The sequence below is a fragment of the Ictidomys tridecemlineatus genome, chromosome X, assembly GCF_052094955.1.
Source record: "Ictidomys tridecemlineatus isolate mIctTri1 chromosome X, mIctTri1.hap1, whole genome shotgun sequence".
Lineage (NCBI taxonomy): Eukaryota > Metazoa > Chordata > Mammalia > Rodentia > Sciuridae > Ictidomys > Ictidomys tridecemlineatus.
Window position 1 is genome coordinate 85,328,966 of NC_135493.1, and position 14,920 is coordinate 85,343,885.

The 14,920-nt window shown below is 39.8% G+C and overlaps 2 protein-coding genes across 7 annotated transcripts; one reads left to right on the forward strand and one right to left on the reverse strand.

The window, feature by feature from the left end:
• The first annotated feature begins 1,347 nt into the window (after positions 1-1,347).
• Positions 1,348-4,074, forward strand: LOC110599505 (sperm acrosome-associated protein 5). The gene is made up of 4 exons (XM_021735504.3): positions 1,348-1,574; positions 1,991-2,149; positions 3,706-3,784; positions 3,885-4,074. Exons 1-4 carry the CDS (start codon positions 1,430-1,432, stop codon positions 3,982-3,984), a joined length of 483 nt encoding a protein of 160 aa, XP_021591179.2. The 5' UTR covers positions 1,348-1,429; the 3' UTR covers positions 3,985-4,074.
• Positions 4,075-4,638: 564 nt separating this feature from the next.
• Positions 4,639-14,254, reverse strand: LOC101954588 (uncharacterized). Of its 6 annotated transcripts, none has more exons than XM_078034822.1 (5): positions 13,707-14,254; positions 13,158-13,216; positions 8,746-8,872; positions 8,403-8,495; positions 4,639-7,821 (listed from the first exon to the last, which is right to left on the reverse strand). In XM_078034822.1, exons 2-5 carry the CDS (start codon positions 13,170-13,172, stop codon positions 6,119-6,121), a joined length of 1,938 nt encoding a protein of 645 aa, XP_077890948.1. In that variant the 5' UTR covers positions 13,173-13,216; positions 13,707-14,254; the 3' UTR covers positions 4,639-6,118. The 6 variants fall into 6 exon arrangements, with proteins under 6 accessions (XP_077890948.1, XP_013219876.2, XP_040135797.1 ...); XM_013364422.4 differs by having other exon boundaries at positions 4,639-7,824; positions 13,707-14,248; XM_040279863.2 differs by lacking the exon at positions 13,707-14,254 and adding an exon at positions 13,581-13,671 and having other exon boundaries at positions 4,639-7,824.
• Between the last annotated feature and the right edge of the window lie 666 nt (positions 14,255-14,920).

A 14,920-nucleotide genomic window follows, 5' to 3' on the forward strand; every position in this document is an offset into this window, starting at 1 on the left:
TCATATGGGTAACATGAGCTAGTGTTTGGGAATAATACATCACAGAGTTCCAGGAAAGGGGGCCGATGGGGGCAGCATCTTGGAGAATACAGGTAAGGAAAGGGCAGAAAAGGATTGAGTGAGTGGAGGAGATAATGAGGCCGGGAGTCAATGAACAAAGCTGAAGGATGGGGCACCGAAGTGAACAGGAGTCAGTTGGTGCAGTGCCAGGAGTAGAGGTGAAAGTAGGAAATGAGTCTGAGTGAGAGTGAATGGAAGTGAAGAAAGAATGTGATTTGAGAACATTTGGACAATGAAAAATAAATGGGTCAGGGAATTGTGGTAAAAGGAAGCCCAGTGTGAGTGAACATAATTAGATGAGAGTATAAGTGAACTGGGAAATAAAAGATAGACCAAGAGTGAAGGTGAAAAATCAGTTGAATGTGAGTATGTGTGTGTAAGATATCATTTTTAATATGTGATGTGGGACAGAGTGTGATTATAATTGGAGAAGATTCTAGTAAGTTAAGATGGATCCACACAGTGAATACAGAGAGGTATAGGAAGTGCCAAAGATGAGAGTTATGGTTTGAATGTGTCCCCTCCAAAATTCAGGTGTTAGAAACTTAATCCCCAAGGCAACAGTGTTGGAAAGGAGGTCATTTGAGGAGGTGTTTAGGTCATAAGGGCTTTGCCCTCATGAATGAATTAATGCAGCTCTGAAAAGGGCTTTCAGGAACTCTTTCTGGAGACTACAGCAAGAAAACCATCACAAAATATCATTGCCTTGATCTTAGAGTTTCCCAGCTGACAGAATTGTGAATTTCTATTCTTTTTAAATTCTCCAGTCTCAGGTATTATGTTATAGCAGCACAAACAGACTAAGATAATGAGTAAATGGAGGTAATGGGGGCAGACCATATTCTGTAGAGGATGAGAAATCATAGGTGGTAATAGGCACAGCGTGATGAATACCACTGATCAGTCAGCAGACTGGGAAATAGTGGTGAATGGGACTAGAATGAATGGAAATGGAGGTAACCAAGTTCTAACACATAGGTGTTGAAAGTAGAGTGGTACAGCATTAAGAAATTTAGGGGAATGTGGGTCCAGTGTGAGGCTTAGTATTCAAGTTAGACTGTCTGTATTTGGTGTGTTGCCAACCTTTCTCTCCCTGCATCTTTCTGACACCACTGGGTTTCTCTGTCTTTTTGTCTCCTTCCGTCTCTGTCAGTATCTTTATTTTTCTTTGTGTGTCTCTTGGTCTCTAGGAGAATTGGCATTGGGGAAAGTAGTGAGGTGCCCAGACCTCTAGCTTCTATGTTCCAGAATATATCACTTAGACCAGTCAGTGCTCATAGAGCTCAGAGTTCCAGAATGCCCCTAGTTCTGAACACCACAGGGTGAATCTGGAGCAAGGCATCAGCTACAAGGGCTTGCGGGTGTCATAATGTTGGCTTGGGGCACTGTGTTAGTGATCTGGGCCACACTGATCATTGCCAGTGTGGATGCCAAGATTTATGAACGTTGCGAGCTGGCAAAGAAGCTGGAGAAGGCAGGCCTTGATGGCTACAGAGGCTACCAAATTGGAGACTGTGAGACTCTATTTGCCCCAAGTCCCTTCCATACCCCAAGCCATTAACCACACTCAGACCCAGGCTTCTCTTATCATTTTTCACCTCTCTGAGTCAGGGCCTGACCTCTAGATACTTTCTAACTGTGATGAGTGGTTTAACTCAACTCTAATTCATCAACTCAGTCTCTACCATCAACACCATTATTACTGACCATATCATCACCACTGTTATCACCATGAATACCATCACTACCACCATCACTGATATCTCACCCAGAATCATTAGCATCAACACCCCACCACCAAACCAAGATCATCAGTCTCACAACTAAGATGACAATCATCCCTATTGTCACACCCATCCTAGCCATTCTTATTCCTGGACCCTATGTCTGCCTCCTACTTCTTATCTCTCTCTTTCTCTCTCTGTCCCAGGGTTGTGCATGGCACACTACGAGAGCGGCTTTGACACCTCTTTCGTGGATCACAATCCCGATGGCAGTAGTGAATATGGCATTTTCCAGCTGAACTCTGCCTGGTGGTGTGACAACGGTGTCACACCCACCCAGAACCTCTGCCATATGGATTGTCATGGTAAGGCAAAAGTATGAATACAAGATCCCTAGTGCCTGGCCCTACATGCCACACACAAAAAGGCAAGATTATCTAAACTGTAATCTCCTACAAATGTAGAAAAATTATGGGGAAAGGAAGAAAGTTGCCTGTGTTGTTTGAGACACCATCCTAAATCCTTAACCAGACTGCAATGACATGTTGCCTAGGTCTAGAGAATGCAGAGCCCTTGAATCTGACCCAGAGTGGAGGCTATAGTTTTTTGAGACTCAGGAAACAGACAATTCAGTGTCATGTGAAATAGATGGGGAGACTGTTCTGATTTGGAGTTGAGGTTGTATAGGCCCCAAGGGAAGAAGCAGATGATTGGAAGTAGGAACAAAAACAAACTACCAGGGCTGAGGATGTAGCTCCGTTGGTAGAGTGGTTGCCTCACATGCACAAGGTCCTGAGTTCAATCCCCAGCACTGCAAAAAAAAAAAAAAAAAAACAAAAAAAAAAAAACTACCTATGTGTAGAAATGAGAGAACTTTCCAGATGAGAGTGTTGTGATGGTCAGGACAAAATAGAATAGCAATGAAGTTGTTTGAAGATTGTCCTGAATGATGGATGAAGTTGTCCAAGACAGGCCAAAATGGAGACTAACTTATTTGGAGCCAACCCAAATGAAGGTTTAGATTGTATAAGTCCAGTCAACATAGCAGAAGAGGTCACCAATGACTGGCCAGATTGAAGGTTGAGATGGTCCAGGACTGGCCACCATAGAGCTTGAGGTTGTCTAAGAGTAAATGAATAATGAATTTTTTAAAAGCTGAATAAAATTAAGGTTAAGGTTGCTCAGTGTGACATCATGGAAATTGCAATAATCCAGGATAACTAAAAGGAAGGTTGAAGTTATTTATAACTAGTCAAAATGGTAATTGAGATTGTTTAGGATGGTCAACATGGCAGTTGAAATCATTAACAACTAGCCAAATGACAGTTAAAAGTCATCCTGGTCCAGCCAACATGGAAGTTGAGATTATCTAGGACAAGGTACTATGGTCGCTGTGGTTGAACAGAACTAGCCAGTATGGAGGTTGGGGTCATTCATAACCAGTCAAAATAGGAATTGGATGTATCTAGGACCTGAAAACATACTGTTTGAAGTCACTAGGAATGACCAACATGACAGTTAATTATCTTCCCAATCAGCTGGTTCAGGTGATGCTAGACCAGCCAGTATTACAGTTGAGAACATTGTTAACTGAATATAATGACAGTTGAAGTCATCCAGATTTGGCCAATGTGGAATTTGAGGGAGTCTGGGATGAGCCAATAATGGTGACTGAGGTTACTCATAACCTGCCAATGTGATACTTAAAGCCAACCAGAGTTAAGGTTGTACAGAACCAGTCAACAGGGCACTTGAGGTAATTTATAACCAGCTAACAAAAGAGTGGAGGTCATCCACAATAAGCCAATGTAGTGGTTGATGTAATTCAGGCCCCAAGGAATCTAGAAACCCTGGGCCCTCCAATATGCTGTCACCCTCTGCCAAGTGCACCAGATCATCATGTTCCTCTCTCACCCCCTAGACCTGCTCAACCGCCATATTCTGGATGACATCTTGTGTGCCAAGCGGGTTGTGAGTGCACCAGGAAGTATGAAGGCCTGGTAAGTTCTTGGGATGGTCTGGACCCTGGACAGCCAGAGATAGGGGTATTGCCTCATCAAGTTATCCACTTCATCTTTCCTCCCTCCCTTCATCTCCCAGGGATTCTTGGACCCGGCATTGCTCTGGCCATGATTTATCTGAATGGCTCAAGGGGTGTGAAATATATGTAAAAGAGAACCCAAGGAAACTTGAATCATAACTGGAATTCACAGGGATAGAGATTATCCTTTCCTGTCTTTTTTTTTCTTTTGTGGATTTAATAAAGATGATATCTACAAGCAGTGCAAAAGCCTTTGCCTGATTCTTCATTTTTCCAATCCCTGAAGGTACCACCTTTCAGTCACTTCCCCCATATCTTCACAACTGTAATCAAGAGACACCAGATGACTTGGGGTAGGAGAAAGGACAGTGTAGTGATTAAGAGCATAGGTGCGCCTTGAATCAAATACCATCTCTACCACTTACTGAATGTATTGCCTTAAACGAGGCACTTAATTTCTCTGTGCCTCAGTCTTCTGATCTGGAAAATGAGGATGATAATGGAATTAGTGACCCTATGAGGTTATTGGGAGGATTAAGTGAATTAACATATGTAAAGCATATAAAGTGCTTGGTGCAAAAGACAGTTATAGGGGCTGTGGTTGTGGCTCAGCAGTAGAGAGCTCGCCTAGCACATGCGAGGCCCTGGGTTCAATCCTCAGCACCACATAAAAAATAAATAAATAAAGGTATTGTGTCCAACTACAACTAAAAAAAATAAATAGATATTTTAAAAAGACAATTACAGGTATAGAGATAGAGCCAGGATGAAAGTATATGAAAGTTGGCTTCCCCAAAGAAGTATCAGTCTCAGTTGAGGTCACTACAGAATCTTTATTTTCGACAGATACAGTCTCATCAGGGGAGAACGGGATTAAACTCAGTTTACACAGGAAGCTCAGTGGGAACTGGGAGTTTAAAATATTCACATTCCCCCACATGTCATCATTCTAATTCTCAGCCCCCCATCATCTCTTTCAAAATCAAAACCTAAATTGCAAATGACACACTGGGAATTTAAGAAGGAATTCAATGAGTGCATATGTAATAATTTCTTTTTACACAATGCCCAGGGTTCAGTCTGTGTCTTCAGCAGAGCATTTAGGAATTTGAACTTACCATTCTTTTCTTTTCATTGGCCAGCCCCACTGGAAGCAGCCACTCCCACGAAGAAGCAGTTAATCATGTCCTTTGTATTCTTTGGTTGAGGGTGGATTCTCAACTACTCAAAGCCTTGCTTTCAATATTCACTACATCCAGAGCAGATGATCATTGAAACAGCTAGTGGCCACTGCATGCCAAAGAAAACTCAAGCTCCCTTCCTTTAAAGGATTTCCCCTGTGCTCAGCCCCAAACAACATAGATAACCAAAGTTCACATTTCCCTGGGTGTCCATAAAAGGTGCTTTTACTCTGGGTACTGACTTCTGAATGTGATAGTTATTCATCAAAAGCAGCAGAAATAAACACCGGTGAATTTGAGTCAAAAACGGATCTTCTAAAAACCTGTCGTGCAGCTTATAGTCTTTTGGGGAAGGCTATAGGATGAGTCTCAGAGAAGAGGAAGATCCACACAGAGAAACATAGCCAAAAATCTTACCCAACAGGGTGTGGTGAAAATGCAAGCATTATCAACTGTTGCTACTTCTGGAAACTGGATTTGATGCTGTAGTGTTGTTTTCTTTACATTGTTCTGCTTAAATGTCCTTTCTAATATCTGAACATTTATAGTATATTCTTCATTGTTTTTCCTTTTGTGGTTATCTTTAATTATGTAATTTCATATCATTTGGTGAACTCTGTTTTTCTTGGAGATAACATTTATTACCCATGATGAAAGATGACAAAATGAGTGTTCTTAATAATAGCTTTTCTTAATTTTTTGTGAGAGTTGGATATTAAATTTGGAAACATGTTTCCCTTATTTCATTTCCAAGGGACTATGATTATTGAAATTAATTAAATTGGGCTTCCCTTGATATCTTTGCCCAGATTTATGGTGAGGTTTGGCTTCCTAATGACATCTCTCATAGATTCAAAACTTTAAAAGATTTTAATGTTGAACAACCTTTTTGGTGTAAAGTCATTCAATATACATCCATGATATAAGCATGAAAGGCCCAGTTTTTTGCTTCAGAACCTTGGCCCTTGCTATTTCTTCTGCCTGGAATGCTCTTCCCCCAGTATGGCTGGTGCTTTGTTTTCAGATCTAAGATCAAATGTCATGTCCTCAGAAAAGCCATCCCTGATCACCCTAAAGCAGGATTCCCCCACCTCACTTTTTCTTTGACTTTCCTACAAAGGATTTTCCATTTTCAGTTCTTTGGTCTCTTCTGTCTCAGAGTTCTCTAATCCTTGCTGATCTTTGACTTCTAGAAGATTTCTCTCATATTCAGGACAGTCATAGGGCTTCTCTCCTATGTGAGTTCTCTGATGTACAGTGAGTTTAGACTTTTCTCTGAAGGCTCTATTACACTTATCACATTTATAGGGTTTCTCTCCTGTATGAGTTCGTTGATGTATAATGAGATATGATTTTTGGGAGAAAGCTTTGTCACATACATTACACTCGTAGGGTTTCTCCCCTGTGTGAACTCTCTGGTGAATAATAAGATATGATTTCTGGAAGAATGCTTTATCACATTCATTACATTCATAGGATTTCTCAAATTTTTCTCCTGTATGAGCTCTCTGATGTAGCATAAGATATGACTTCCGGGAGAAGACTTTTCCACATACAGTACATCCATCAGTTTTTTCTCCTGTATGAATTCTCTGATGAGCACTGAGGCTCAGCTTAAGGGTGAATGCTCTTCCACAGTCTGAACACACATAAGGTTTCTCTCCTGTATGGATTCTTTGATGTCTACGCAGTGTTGATTTCTCTCTGAAAGATTTGCCACATTCATTACATTCAAAAGGTTTCTCACCTGTGTGTGTCCTCTGATGTACACTGAGGTGTGCCTTTTGATTGAAGGCTCTCCCACATTCTAAACATTCATAGGGTTTCTCTCCTGTGTGAGTTCTCTGATGTATGATGAGCTTTGTCTTCTCTCGGAAGGCTTTGCCACACTCATTGCATAAATACGGCTTCTCTCCTGTATGAGTTCTTTGATGTATATTCAGTGTTGATTTCTCTCTGAAGTATTTGCCACAATCACTGCATTCAAAAGGTTTCTCTCCTGTGTGTGTTCTCTGATGAACACTGAGGTGCGCCTTCTGGTTGAAGGTTTTCTCACATTCTGAACATTTATAGGGTTTCTCTCCTTTGTGAGTTCGTCGATGTATGATGAGCTTTGTCTTTTCTTGGAAAGCTTTGCCACACTCAGTGCATACATACGGTTTTTCACCTGTATGAGTTCTTTGATGTATATGCAGGGTTGATTCCTCTCTGAAGGATTTGCCACATTCATTACACTCAAAAAGTTTGTCTCCTGTGTGCATGGTCTGATGTATACTGAGGTGTGCAGTCTTGTTGAATACCTCTCTGCATTCTGTATATTCATAAGGTTTCTCTCCTATGTGAGTGATCTGATGAACAATAAGGAGTGAATTCGTGCTGAGGGGTATTCTACACTCAGGACATTCATAGGTTGGTTCTGCAACTTGAGTCAGATTATGCTGAACAAAGTTAAGACTATGACCTTTCTCATATGTATTATAGTCAAGGGGTATCATTCCATTATTTTTTTCATGCCTGCCATGAATTAATAATTTCCCACATCGATTACATTCGTAACATTTCTGAGCTGTCAAGCTCAGACTATTAGGACTGAGTAAGCCAAAATTATCTTTAAAACTTTTTCCATATGAGTCAGTTATATAGGGTGTGTGTCCTGAAGAAACTACCCATGTGCTCTGAGGAAGTGGGTTTACAAAGCCATCAAATTCATGAGCTCTTTCCTTAGACACATTTTTCTCATCAATGGATATAGCTTGCCTCAGGTGTCTGTTTTGGTTTTCCTGGTAGTTCTCCAGCTGGTCTTCAGCTTGCTCATCTTCTAGAAAGAATAATAAACCATACTCTGTGAATACACCTTTGAAAGATGCAGGCCTCTGATAGGGTTGAATTTTAATTTCTTTTAAGTCTAGATACCAGTCAGAAAGAAATTCCAAGTATATGTCTGTGCTACACTCAGAGCTCAAGGAGTAAAAAAAAAAGAAAAACAAGTTGATCCAATAGACATTGAGACAGAAGTAACAATAAGTGACAAGATTGTTTAAGAAAATAGCTTAAAACTGGGAAGAGAATGTAAAAATAGGCTAGGGAGTCATGAATAGGAAAATGGATATTGGAAGGTGGCAGATCCAGGATTTGGGGGAAAAAAGACTCTAATTGCAAAGGGCTTTTCAGAAAGGCTAAAAACAATTGAGGTTATTGAGAGAAGCAGAAGGACAAAGCTAGAGTATAATCCAGCTCCTTGCCATCTTATTCCAAGATTATTTTGAGACAATATCTCACAAGACTAATAATATGGAATAAGCAACAATAGTGTGTATTCTTTAGGAAGATATTTCAGAGCATTCAAAAGTGGTCAGCATTCAGAGATCCTAAAGAGTATCATCTCTCACTTCTTACCTGTACAACTTGAACTTGGGATTTCTCTCTTTATGATCTCAAGAACTCCATTCTCCAAAGAGGCAATCACATCTGGTTTGGTAATAGGATACCCTGTAATGGGAAATGATACAAGATTTGGGAGCCTCTGTGTGGCTTTCAGGGCTTCAAAAAATTAAGAAAGTACATTTTAATGAGGGTAAATTTCACATGGGAGATGAAAATACAAACGCCTTGATCAGTTTAAAGGGAATAAGAACCTTTAACCCCTACCACTTGAGTTCAAAGAATTGAAGTACTTCATTCAGAGATGGAAAGTTATTCTGCTAGGGACACTGTGATTACTAAGGGAAGCCATCCTCACCCAGAGAAACAAGATGGCTATAATTCTCTAGCATCACATCTCTGTATAGGGTCCTCTGAGTGGGGTCCAGTCGATTCCATTCTTCCTGGGTGAAGTCCACAGCCACATCCTCGAATGACACTGATCCCTGTAATTGCATACTTTTGTTCAATCAGTTTGATAAAAATTAAAGTGATGGTACTTTCCCAAAATATCAGTAAATCTATTTTAAATATTTTTTAATTGACACATATTAATTGCACATATTTATGGGGTATAGTGTGATATATCAATATATGTATACAATATGTACTGATCAGACCAGGATGATTGGAGTGATGGTTTTTTAAGGTAAGGGGAATATTCTTCAGAGACAAGCTACTGTTTAAAATTTAATCATTTCAAAAAAGACTTCTTGGGGGCTGACCATGTAGGTCAGCGGTAAAACATTTGCCTAGTATTTGAAAAGACCTGAATTCAATCCCTAGCACTGCCAAAAAAAAAAATCTTATACAAGATATCTGCAATACCTAAGGACTTTTATACTATATGGACTATAAACAACTCCTATTAATCAGTAAGACAACAGAAAAACTAGAGAAAAAAAATTTTGAATAGATACTTCACAAAAGAGGCTCTCCCAATGGTCAAAACACAAATGAAAAGGTGGTCAATATCATCAGTCATCAGAGAAATGCAAACTTAAACCACAAGGAGATACAAATGTATACAAACAGAATGGATAAAGTAAAGACCAACAAACCAAATGGTGGCAGGGATGTACAGCAACTGAAACTCTAATACATTGTTGGTGGGAGTAAAGTGGTATAGCCACTTTGGAAAACAACTTGATAGAATATAGTAAAGCTACTAATTAGAACAAATAAAAAAGTTTAAAAAAGAAGAAAAAGATGTAGTAAAGCTAAAAATAACCCTAGCCTAGGACCTAGCAACCTGACTCTCAAATATATATATCCAGTGGAAATGCATATATGTTCACCAAGACATGTATAAAAATATTCACACAAGTATTATTTGTAAGTATCTAAAATATTATTTATAGAATCCAAAATGGTCATATCCATTAGCAGTATAATAGATGAACAATTGTGATCTATTTATACAATGGAATAGTACACAGTAACAGAAAGAGAACACACTACTGATAAAACAACAAGGGTTAAATCTTAAAAATATTATAATGGGATTGGGGTATACCTCAGTGTAAGAAACACTTGCCTAGCATGTGTAAGGCCCTGGGTTTGATCCTTTGAACTACAAAAACAAAACAATAAATTTTTAAAAATTACGATGAGTGAAAGAAGCTGGGCCCAAAAGAGTAATAATGTATGATTCCATTTATATAACATCCAAGAACAGGTCAAAATAATCTAGAGTGATACAAATCAGCAAGTGATTACCAGTAAGTCAAGAGACCATGTTTGGAAGTAGAATGGAGGCTAATGGGAGGCCTGTCATTCCTTCCTTTTTGTTACAGGTACTGGTTCCACAGGGGTTTTCAATTTGCAGACTTTTTTTAAAAAATTGTATGATATATATCTCCTCTAAATATTGTGCTTTAATAAATCTACCACAAAAGATTTTTTCTGGGTCATATTTCCATAAAATGTTTTAAAAATAGTAAGACAGGGCCAGGGATATGTAGCTCTGTGATAGAGGTTTTTCCTAGCATGCATGAGACCCTGGGTTTGATCCACAGCACTGTAAAAAATAAAAATAAAAAATATAAGACAAAGGTGCTAAGGTTGTAGCTCAGTGGTAGAGTGCATGCCTAGCACGTTTGAAGTACTGGGTTTGATCCTCAGCACCACATAAAAATAAATTAAAATAAAGGTATAATTTTTTTAAAAAATGTAAGACAAAGATTCAAAAACTCCAAAGGAAAAAGAGCAGTGTATATAAAGGAATAATTCACAGAAGAAATGTAAAAAGGAGAAAAAATTATGAAAATATGCTCAAAAACATTGATAATTAAATAACATAAATGAAAAAATAGAGACTTTCAACTGTCAAATGGCAAGGCTTAAAATTATGACAAGAGAATTCAAAAGGGTATTTTCATTCATTGTTAGTAGAGGTATCAACTTGTACTAACATTTCAAAAGGCAACTTGGCAATGTCTATGCAAGTTCAAAACGTGCCCACCTTTTGAACCAGACATTCTAGAAATGGTCATCACTGAATACAAAGATAGATGACAAGAGAGATCACTGCCACACTGAAACAGAAATTACACAGAAGTCCTTCAATATGGAGCTGATTAATAAATCATGGTACATGCATTCAAGAGAAAAATGCAGCTGTTAAGAATATCTCTGTGACCTGGGGTGATAGCTCAGTGGTACAGCACTTGCCTAGCATGCACAAGGCCCTGGGTTCTATCCCCAGCACTGCAAAAAACACAAAACAACAACACAAAAACATCCTCTACCAACAAGGCACTATCCCAGCTGTAGCAGTAATCAGCTGTGCCAGTGATCAACTGTGCAATCCCATGCCACTTGTTTATCCACTCTGGTACTCAGTTCCCCATCTGTAGGATGTGAATAATAATGGTACCTACTTCATACAGTTATTGTGAATTAAAGATGGCCATGCATATAAAGTGCTTAGTACAGTATCATGCATAGTGTAAGCTCACTACAAATTGGCTCTTGTTTTAAGATATTTTAGAGATGAGATCCAAGTCTAAACACAAAATCCATTTATGTTTCATATAATACCCTATAATCATACCCTGGATGCAATTTTATGCAATATTTTTACTGTGCCTGCATTTTGACTGTGACCCATCACACAAGAAGATCAGGTGTGGAATTTTCCACTTGTGACATTATACCTCTAACACAAAAAGTTTCATATTTTAGAGCTTTGTGGATTTCAGATTTTCAGATTAGGGATGTTCAACTTGCATTATATCATTCTGTAAAGGGAAAGCAGAAAGTTGCAAAACAGTATTACCTAATGAGCAAATTGCAGCAAAAGAATATATGTGCCAGGTGCAGTGGCACAAGCCTATAATCTCAGCAACTCAGGAGACTAAGGCAGGAAGATTGAAAGTTTGAGGCCAACCTCAGCAAATTAATGAGACCCTGTCTCAAAATAAAAATTAAAAAGGGCTGGGGATGTAGTTCAGTGGTAAAGTGCCACTGGGTTCAATCCCCAGTACCAAAACTAAATAACAAAAAGAAGACATACCTTAACTATATGTTTTAAATGTATGTAAATATAAAGAACAAGGACAAGGAAGAGAGGGGGGTATATAGGCACAAATTAACCAAATTCATCATAGAATTGTTATCTGAAATGAATGGTGATATGAGATCCTGAGATAGTTCCCCTTTTGGAATTGTACATTCCTCAAGAGTTTGAATTTTGGGTGCCATTCCTATCTCACTTCTGTAGGAAGAGGGGGAAAATGACAAAATTATTTCAGATTTTCAGACTTTTAAAGAAGGGCAGAAAGGAAAGAACTGAAAATGGTCAGGGACATTATGATTTCTGAGCCTAAAAAGGGAAAGGGCAAGGATTCTCAGGCTGTACTGAAATCACAGATGAGAGAAAATGTATTCAAAAAGAATTTGAAGGGCATGAGGTTTATTGATTGTTCTTAACCATCAAAGTTTTAATCCAGTGTTGATCCAGAACATAAGAGAGTTCATTGTGCACAGATGGCTTTGGTTTCCTGAAAAATTGCATTCCTTACTTCTGTTCTGACAGGACATATTTGGCTAACATGAGGATATATTCTAAGTCACAGCAGAGCAATCCCAACCCTGTATTTATCAAAAGATTGCTAATGGGGACTTGGATGATTGATCAGAGAACTATCTGATCAACGTCAGGAAAACTTTACTTCTCAGGAAGTAGCTCACTTTCTCTGATGGGTGAGATAAATAAAGCAAGTGCATTTACTTCCCTCTGTGTTGTGGCTTTTAGGAAGCTAGAAAGGTAACTGTAGCTTAACATAAATGTGTAGAATCCTATGATCTATGCATACACATTTCAAACTTGCCTTGGACTTGCTCTACTTCTCTAACCCTAACTGTATATTTTTATACATATCCATTTTATGGTATAAATATTAATACAATAATTAACATCAAGCTCATATATAATGCATACTATGTATATACCAGGAATTGTTCTAAACACATGTTAATTCAATTGATCTTCACAACAACCATACAAGGTAAGTATTATTATTGTTATTGTTAGCATCATCATCACCCCCATTTTATACTTAGGAAAACTAAGGCACAGAGAGGTTAAATGGCTTGCCTAAGCTCATAAAGCTGTTAAGAGGAGTTTAATCTCAAAGTCTTTAGTCTTAACCACTGTACAATAGTGCTTCCTTGCTTTTAAGTATCCTAACAAGGGGAGGGGGAGGGGAGAAGCAAGTAAGAACTTACCCGGAACTTAGTCATGTCTGACTGTTGTGGAGAGAAGGCAAAGGCCTAAAAAGGCAGAGCTGTTGAGAGGGAGGAGAAGAAAAGAAAAGAGTTGCAGATGGCAAGGAACACCCAGATTGAAAGTTCACCAAATCACCAGAACAGAAATATACAAATGCCAGCTGGTAAAATGGCCACGAAATTGCTAAGAAAAAAAAAAGGGAAAGGACATTTGTTTTCCCCCACGGATCCCCATCACTCAACAACACATCCCTATCATGGATCTCATAGGCCATCCAATACTCACTACCACAAATTCCCCATCGCTGACCCGAGACCCTCATTACACATTTCACAGTACCCCCCCCAACATTTACACTACAGTTCTCATCACTCATTATACAGATCCCCTCATCTCACACCCCAAATACACCCATCATTCACCCCACAGTCCCTCCGTCACCGACTCCACAGACTCCATCACTCATTCCACAGACTCCCATCACACCGTTTACAGCTCCCTCCCCAGACACTCATCTCTCATCTCAGAGCCCCTCCCCAAGTACTCACCGACTAAATCGCGGCTTTAGGGAGTCCACACTCGCTGGTGTCACTCCGCCTGCAGACTATCAGCCCTTTCACTTCCGCTCTGAGTGAACTCTGCCCTCCTTCATCCCCTGCTCTGATCTTAAAATTCGAATTCTTATTCTGGTAAAGTCCCCTTGATGTTTCTAAAATCAGTCATAACTTCCTCCGACAGCCACTTTTTAGTCTTTTACCCCGCCTTGGTTACTGTCAGTCACTATACTTGCTCATGCGCAGTAGCTTTTCCTGAAGCCATCGGCGCTAGTAGCCAAAATTATTTTGGTTACCACAATGATCATTATTTGGCTGGCAAAAAAAAATGGCCGCGCCAGTGAGCCGGTTTGCCAAGGGAGCAGACATCTTTACAACGTTTATCGTTCCGTACAGCGGGGAAAATGATCCTCTTAAAGTTTGGAAGAGACGGAATTTCAGGAGGAATATGGAAACCTGGCGATAAGAGTGGGGCCCTTTGTGCAAAAGCAGGCTAATGATGAGTGAATCATATGCATGTTTTTTACAAATTTAGAGCTGAGAACCACAGCCCCCGCCGCTACTGCGCCTCCGCGGGGAGATACCACTGCTAAAAAGGAGTAGGGCTTGAAATAGTACAGTTCTCCCTGGGAAATATTGCCGGTCAGAAGAGAATCGAAGAAGAGAACGATACATTCCTCTGCAGTGTGAAAATGCGGAGTAAGTGTGGAGGAGACTTCTAGAGGAAGTAACGCTAGGGGAAATAGGTACTGTTGGGCTAGCTATGAAGAAGACACGAGTTGGTATAGTCCTCTGTGGAAGATACCAAAGTGCAAATGCGGGGAAGACCAGCGGTGGTACAATTCTGGTCCCAGGAAAAAAAAGACTTTTGAAGAAAGTGACACCGATAAACACGGGTACAGGGAGAGATAGAGACAGAAGCGTAGGGAGAGATGAGACTGGGCAAGAAGGGATATTAATCGGAGACTAGAGGAGAATTCACACAGCCCTGACAGTAACCCCGCCCTGCCCACATTCCTGGGAACCTGCCACAGAGATTTGAGAAGGCCGAGATGCCAAGGTCCCACTCCTATCAGACTCTGCTCTGAATCTCTTTGAGGTGTGGAGGAACGAACAGGAGACGGAAAGTGCTCAGGTTCTGGACTTCCAAACACCCTACGCCATGAGTCACACTCTATCACTTGATGATGTGAAAGACAAAATGCACA

Excerpts from the sequence above, each read along its gene's own strand:
- LOC101954588 (XM_013364422.4), bottom strand. Across the intron at positions 8,496-8,745 it reads TAGCCATCTTGTTTCTCTGG|GGTATCCTATTACCAAACCA; the intron begins GTGAGGATGGCT and ends TTCCCATTACAG. Across the intron at positions 7,825-8,402 it reads CCCAAGTTCAAGTTGTACAG|AAGATGAGCAAGCTGAAGAC; the intron begins GTAAGAAGTGAG and ends TATTCTTTCTAG.
- LOC110599505 (XM_021735504.3), top strand. The coding sequence starts at position 1,430 with ATGTTGGCTTGGGGCACTGTGTTAGTGATCTGGGCCACACTGATCATT. Across the intron at positions 1,575-1,990 it reads AGGCTACCAAATTGGAGACT|GGTTGTGCATGGCACACTAC; the intron begins GTGAGACTCTAT and ends TCTCTGTCCCAG. Across the intron at positions 3,785-3,884 it reads CCAGGAAGTATGAAGGCCTG|GGATTCTTGGACCCGGCATT; the intron begins GTAAGTTCTTGG and ends TTCATCTCCCAG.